Consider the following 7,041-nt stretch of genomic DNA (forward strand, 5'->3'; position numbering starts at 1 on the left):
AGTAAGAAATTTTTGTTACAAGGTACGTTCCACTCTTGAATCGCAGAGAAAGGAGATGTTGCTTACGTAGTGCGTGAGGATCCCGATGAGGAACGTAGAGACCAGTCCTTTGGATGAGACTTTGTAAAGCGAGGTCAAGTTGTGCAGTATGTTTTTGGCATGAAAAAAGATCCATAATGATTAATATTGTCCCTTTGTCACAAGTGCCATGTAAAGGTCTATATTTGCATAGAATTCGTTGCGTCCAAAAAGGAATGAAAAATTCTCTTAGGGACGGAAAGCAAACAGAAAATCTAACTTTTAATTGATTTCATGATGAAACATTGATTTATTTTATCTCTAATTATCTTTTTTAACAAAGTACTCCCATGGAGATGAGTTCTTACATTCATGCAAATCCTGGCTGTTTGGCATGATTGCAAGATGATTGGCAAACCACTCAAGGTCACAATGTAGAGCTGGATTTCAAATATGACGTTTCATAACTTAAAATATTTTCAAACAAAAATAAAGGTGCTTGAAAGTGTCATTGCATGTATGTATATAAATATTATATAAATGCGGAATAATTTATGAAAAATGAACTTGTGATAAAGGTCAAACAATTTCGTTCTAAAGAGCTACATGGAATTTTACAAAGAAAAGCTTTCTTTGCAACTCCGTTTAAGCTACTCATAATCCTCATTAAAGACATAATATAGCAGTGTTAAAATGATTAATATACTTTAAAAGAAAATCAAACGAATACATGAAAAGTAGTGTCGCGAACATCTGTCAAACTCTCGCCTTTTCACGCCTCACCTTTGACCTTAGGGTATTGTAGTTAGGTCAACAGTAGGTAAATGGTGTATTGTTTCGTCCAGTCTCCGTCTGACAATGTTCAGTAATTAGGTCATAAAAGTATATTTTAAAACAGCAAGAGACTGACATGCATGCGACACTTCAAGAGAAGTCCATTAGCAATATATCATTGAATGTGCGCTCAGATGCGCATATGACATGTTTAAAGACAGACGAATAAAAATGCCAGACAAGCTTAAAATGTGTAATTGTCATATTAATTGTCAAAACTGAAGGAGAACTTGAAAAAGGTGACTTTGAAGGGTTGGACACGTTATATGCTCTTGTGGTCAAAGTGAAAAAGGCATATATAATTAGTTTTAAATTGCTATTTGTTAAAATTTACAAGAAAAAAATATTTCACAATAATTATGAGAGGAAAATTGAAAGAAATTGCGCATTTACAACTCATAATACTTAATGAGGTAATGCAAGTGGAATCAATCTATATGATGGTAACATGATGTTTACAACCGGACTTTGACTGACTTTGAAGAAAATTTAGCATCAAAATCCTTTGATAAAAAATGATGAACAATTCTTTTCCTGTTTAGCAGATTTTACATACTAGTACTTTAAGTATTTTATTTCGTAATTTCTAAATTATATAAAAACATTTCCAATACATATTAAAGCTATGCAATTGCTCCTATTTGATGACCGTTGATCGTCGCCGTTTTATGGGACATCGTCCTGTCCTTCGACTACTTAATGTGCTTGTTTAACAGTTTTAGTCTCTGTGGTGTCAGTTTTGACTGGATGAGATCATCAACCGAGCACCGACCCATGTTATTACATCATGGAACAAGGCTCGAAAAATTCCCCTTTCTCGTTCAACTCTTATGAGGGACAGAATAAAACTTCAAAAGATATTTCCCGTGTTGAACAAAAAATAGCAAGGTAGAGGCCGTGTGTGGTATGTAGAAAAAGGTGTCACAATATCCGCCAAAAGAAGGTGTTTGTCAAGACGTTTTTAGACATCCTCTCAAGTTGTCGAATTACAAGCCGGAAATGTTTCCCCATCCCTCATTCATGTATATTTTTGTTGTATATATCTAAGTACTTTAACATCTTTGAGAAAAAAATGTAATTTACATTTTGATTTTCATTATTTATACTACATAATGCAATTAATATTCGGTTGCAAAAAGTTGAGTCAGAAATAAATGCCTAAATAGGCGTATTCTTGACATAAACGTTTCTGTAAAGGCGTATATTTCATTAATATGTTAAACAATAACCTTTGGCGTCCTCTAAAACATGGCAAAATATCTAAAGCAATCCGTACCAGGTTGTTCGGTTCATAAAATATTCTTCAGACTTATGAAATTACCCTTTTCAAAATTTATTATTTAATTAATGATTTGGTAATTTGCGTGATACTCTCTTTCATTGCTCCATTGTCAAAATGTTGAATCGATGTACATGACTATTAACATAAACCCCTGAATAAGAATAAAGACAAGTAAAATTCATTATTTTTGTATTTATTTTATCATTTATACCCTTCGTTCGAAAGGGGACTGGTCAGCGGAAATATCAAATAACACAAAACAGCTTGAAACATACATGTCATGCCCATAGAGTAAAATCTTAATTATGAAGTCATAACTCTGATTACAAATTAGTCCGCATATAATTAGTAACAAGTTTTAGCATCACATCGTGTTAAAAATATCAATCTAATGTATGTACAGAGTATTCCCTTTAAATTCTATCTATATCTATCTATAAAGGTACTAGAGCAGAATCGATATTTCATATTTCTTGGTATTGCACTTTCACGTGATAAAAAAGCTACAGTATTTATTCAATATAAAACATAAAATATTTGATATGTACAAATACAACATGAAACAAAGTAACATTTTAAAGTACATAAACACAACAAGCTTCAGATAAAGCTAATACTTTGTGGAGTCCTGACTTTCTCGATCGTGTACAGTGTTTATAAACTGGTACCTCTTCTTGCCGATGTTGTTTTAGTAGTTTCCGGACGGGAAGGAAGTCACAGAGAATGACGGGTAAATCGGCATATATTTCTTTTGAGACGTTGAATAATCCAACATCTTTGAGTTGAATTGGATTTTTAAGACCCTTTGTTAACTGCTTACTGAATATTTGTAATGTAGGAATCTTCGGCTGCTTCCGTATCGTCGAATTCTTCAAGCACGGGCGGAAGTGGGCGAATAGATTGTGTCTTAGCAACAGCGATGGCGTCGTACACCGTTAAGAATAGATTTTCCTTCGGGATTTTATCGAATACTCCAGCTTGGGACATTGTTTTCATCATGTCTACAGAGCAGCCAGCCAAATATACCTTGATTTTAACGTGATCGTATTCTGTATAAATATGTCCAAGTACATTTGCACCGGAAGCATCCAAGTAATTGATGTTGGAGCAGTCAATGATGACGTGATGAGTTTTGCGCATAATTCTGATTTTCTCGGGTGTGACCAGCTCATCTCCAGTATCCGGATCTTCTTCGTAAGGTAGTTGACTGAGGCTGGAAGCGGTGGACATCTGTCTTGGCATACCTTGGTAATTTCCGTTGCCAGAGTAGTTGGATGTACGGGAGAGATTTTCGTCGGAAATAGAAAATACGGGGTTATCGCTTTTGGTGAGGTTGGCGGTTGAAGATGTATTGATTACTGAGCCCTTGCCATTTGAGTTAATACTGACTTGAGAAGCTTTACGTTCTCCTGGAATGGTAACTGATGTAAGGTCGGTTGATACTTTCTTTTCCTTGTTACCTCCCTTGCGCTCTTGTTTCTTCAAGAACTTCAGAAGTTTCCTTGGGTTGACGGTGCATCTGTACAATGTGTTACGGAAAATTTCAGCGTTGGCGAAGAACAGGTTGGCTTGGAAACGGAACACCTTGACTCCGTTATCCTCGATAGAATCGGCGTATCTCTTATATTCTACGATGGTGCCGTCTTTGGTGATTCTGCCAAGTCTGTATCCGCGAGCGAACTGAGTCTGGAAGACAACAGTGATCAGTGAAACGACGACACCAATGAAAAGACCGTAATCAATGTCCAAGAAAACAACACTGAAAATGGTTGCGAACCAAATGACGAAGTCAATTTTGTTAATTCTCCAGTATTTCCTGCAGTCTCCCATTTGGATGAAAAGACCTTTGAGAGCAGCAACGATAATGGAGGCTAAGGCAGCCTTGGGTAAGGGTTCAAACAAAACACTCATTGCCATAATGACGAGGATCATCAGCAAAGCTGCAAAGGCTCCATTGATTGTTGATTTAGCATTCATGTTGGAGGCAACCATAGACCTTGGTGGGGCAACAGCGGAGGGAAAGCATTTTAGGAAAGCACTGACGAAGTTGCACATTCCGTAAGCAATCAATTCCTGGCTGTCGTCCACTTCATAGTTGTGTTTTTTGGCGCAAACCTTTGCCATAGCAATGGTGTTGGCGAAGATGAGAATAGCGATGACAAAACAATCGACAAAGTAATCTTGAACTCCGGTTGTGTCGGGTAAAACGGGTGGAGGTATAGTGGAAGGAATTTCTCCGACGATTGCGAGATCAAACTCTTCCGACAGGTTGCCGAGATAGGAAGCAAGGGTAGCGATGATAACCACCAACAATTCAACTGGAATTGGAATAAACAATTTGTCCTTGAACCTTTCATTTATGCATTCCTTTATTATAAAGATAAACGCAATACAGAGGATCGTTGTGATAATGGCTGCCACATTGGCTTCCGTGATGTGCCCAAAAAGAGCAGAGTACGTTTTCACAATCTTAAACGCGCCACCATATCTGGGAATGGAAATTCCCAGTAGTGGTGGAAGCTGACTGGTTGCGATGTGAACAGCGGCACCGGAAGTGAATGCGGCAAAGAACGATTCGGAAAGATAAGCAGTGATAAATCCAAGACGCAAGAAACCCATGATCAGTAGAATTACTCCGACGAATAACGATATGGTCATGGCCACATGTTCCTTGTAATCCATGAATTCAGGGATGGTTTCCCATTCCGGAAGTGATGCATTTAAAGATGCGTTGACATAACTTAATCGTAGATCCGCATTGGCATCCTTGAATACTTCAGCTTGTTTGTCTACAACACTTGCAGTCACAATACAAATGACAGCACTTGTTCCCATGGAAACGTGTGGAGATGTTCCGAATATAATGTACAGGATAATTGGCCAAACAGAGGTATAAAGTCCATTTTCCACTTTCACGGAGGTGAGTAATCCAAAAGCCAAAGCTTGTGGAATATGCAAAATTCCAATTGTAATTCCGGATAAAATATCAACGATAGCATTTTCCTTAATATTGTAGTAACGAACAACTTTGACGATCGGGAGAAACCCGGAAAGAACTTTGAACACTTTCTTTGGCGTGCATGAAACTTTTTCTTTTACACGCTGAGTAAAAGGTGGTTCATCCGGATTTGCTTCCTTTAAGTAAAGTTCGTCGAACGCCACCTGAGTATAAGGCTGACGTTTGATGCAGATGGTACTGTCGACCTGAGTAGTTCCGGAAGGGCAGGACTTCCGGCGATCCTTCAGCTCTCCGCTCTTATCCTCCATCGACAAGCCGTCTACACTCGAAGATGATCGCAGCATGCTGTTCGTCTTCTTTTTGTACTACGACTGGTCTACAAGGAAAAAAAGACCAAGGTAGTACATTGTGACGTAGTCGTTTTATGTGCATATGAGTGATAGCCCATAAAGCCATCAAAAAAAGTGACAGTGGGTTGTCAGCCTGTGTTGAAGTTTTACATAATTCAGGTGCAATTTTTATCCTCGTTGGGACTGTTTTAACATATGCTTTTTAAAAAGTAATCCACTGAAATTAATGATTTGGAGAAAATAAGGAGAAGACCATTTTTACTGGTAATAATGCATAATATTAAAATATATAATAATCCGGACAAGGCAAATACATTTACATTTGAAAGATTTAGGATAATTTCAAAAATCCTAAAGGATTTTGCACTTAACTTGAATATGTTTGCATTGTGAAGAAAAGAAACTAAATAACGATATGCCCATATCAATTTTTTTTTATTTCAAAAATATCCTTTTTAAGTAAAATCAATATAAAACAAATATTTTGCTCTAAAGCAAACAGGAAACCAGTTAAGAGAAATATCAAAATTTTCTCATTTTTTGTCTGATTATTAATGATTTACCCAAAATAACTATCATATAAGATATTAGCTATTTTCATCGCCAGACGGCACTTGACATATCTGTTGCGCGTTTGACACGCGCTAATAAAAACATCTAAACAGTTGTAATTTCTTAATGTGCAGTACAGTCACTGTGATTGTCCCCGTTATGATGGCTAATTATAGATATTCTGTGACCTAAATATAAATTTCTAATTCGGTAGTATTTGTATTATTTGATCATTTGTATCATTTTTATGTATAGAAATTGTATATAAACTTACCTTTTGATGATGAAAATACCATTCACCAGGGAGAAAAAAAAATGAAAAGCTGCCTCGACTTAGGGCCACTTACACGGCCAAGAACGCACAATGTCAAATTTCACACTTTTATATGAGCTCCGTCGCTAAATGTTAATTTGTGGTAAGTAAGAATAAATTAGAACCACGAGAAACTTATATAGGTAGAAACGATGATGGCTTTTTGTGTTGAATATTTTCGTTTCTCTTCAAGCCACGCCTACTTTCTAAATCTGTAATTACGTTGATTCTTTACACGTCCTTTGTAAAACTTTAAAAACATGCAAAAAGCTGTTTTCTGACCCCTCCCACTCTGTGTTTAATTAGGTCAGTTCCATCATTGAAATTATTTGATTTTTTTTAATTTTGTCTTTAAAAAATTGAATTTTAATATTGCGGAGTTATAATAAATTGCTTTGGGGGGGATAACTTTTTGAACACCCCTCGTACTGTAATGTACGATAAAATACAATTGAAAGATAAAGAAAGTATGACAAATTTCAGGCAAATTATTGAAAGACACAAAGTGTTAACTGGATAAATTAAACTGAGGAATATTTCAGGTAGTGGTTTCTTTTGTAAGCTATATTTCTATACTGTTAAAATTTCAACAACAACAACAAAATCAAAAAACAATAAAGAATAGTGTATAACGGTAATGAATCAATTCAAATTCTCTATTAAAAAAATATTGAGGGGGTATATATTTTGCTCCTCATTCAAGAAAAACTTCAATAGCTTAATAATTAATATT

The 7,041-nt window shown here is 36.1% G+C and overlaps 1 protein-coding gene across 1 annotated transcript; it reads right to left on the reverse strand.

Moving 5' to 3' along the window:
- Positions 1–2,311: 2,311 nt before the first annotated feature.
- LOC134237350 (sulfate transporter-like) lies at positions 2,312–6,375 on the reverse strand. Its single transcript, XM_062719454.1, has 2 exons — positions 6,270–6,375; positions 2,312–5,469 (listed from the first exon to the last, which is right to left on the reverse strand). Exon 2 carries the CDS (start codon positions 5,435–5,437, stop codon positions 2,951–2,953), a length of 2,487 nt encoding a protein of 828 aa, XP_062575438.1. The 5' UTR covers positions 5,438–5,469; positions 6,270–6,375; the 3' UTR covers positions 2,312–2,950.
- Positions 6,376–7,041: the final 666 nt, after the last annotated feature.

The sequence above is a fragment of the Saccostrea cucullata genome, unplaced genomic scaffold (genome assembly GCF_032062105.1).
Source record: "Saccostrea cucullata isolate Sc308-1 unplaced genomic scaffold, CSIRO_AGI_Scuc_v1 ctg235, whole genome shotgun sequence".
Taxonomy (NCBI): Eukaryota; Metazoa; Mollusca; class Bivalvia; order Ostreida; family Ostreidae; genus Saccostrea; species Saccostrea cuccullata.

Bases quoted from the DNA above. Each gene is read 5' to 3' on its own strand.
- LOC134237350 (XM_062719454.1), bottom strand. From the start codon at position 5,437: ATGCTGCGATCATCTTCGAGTGTAGACGGCTTGTCGATGGAGGATAAG.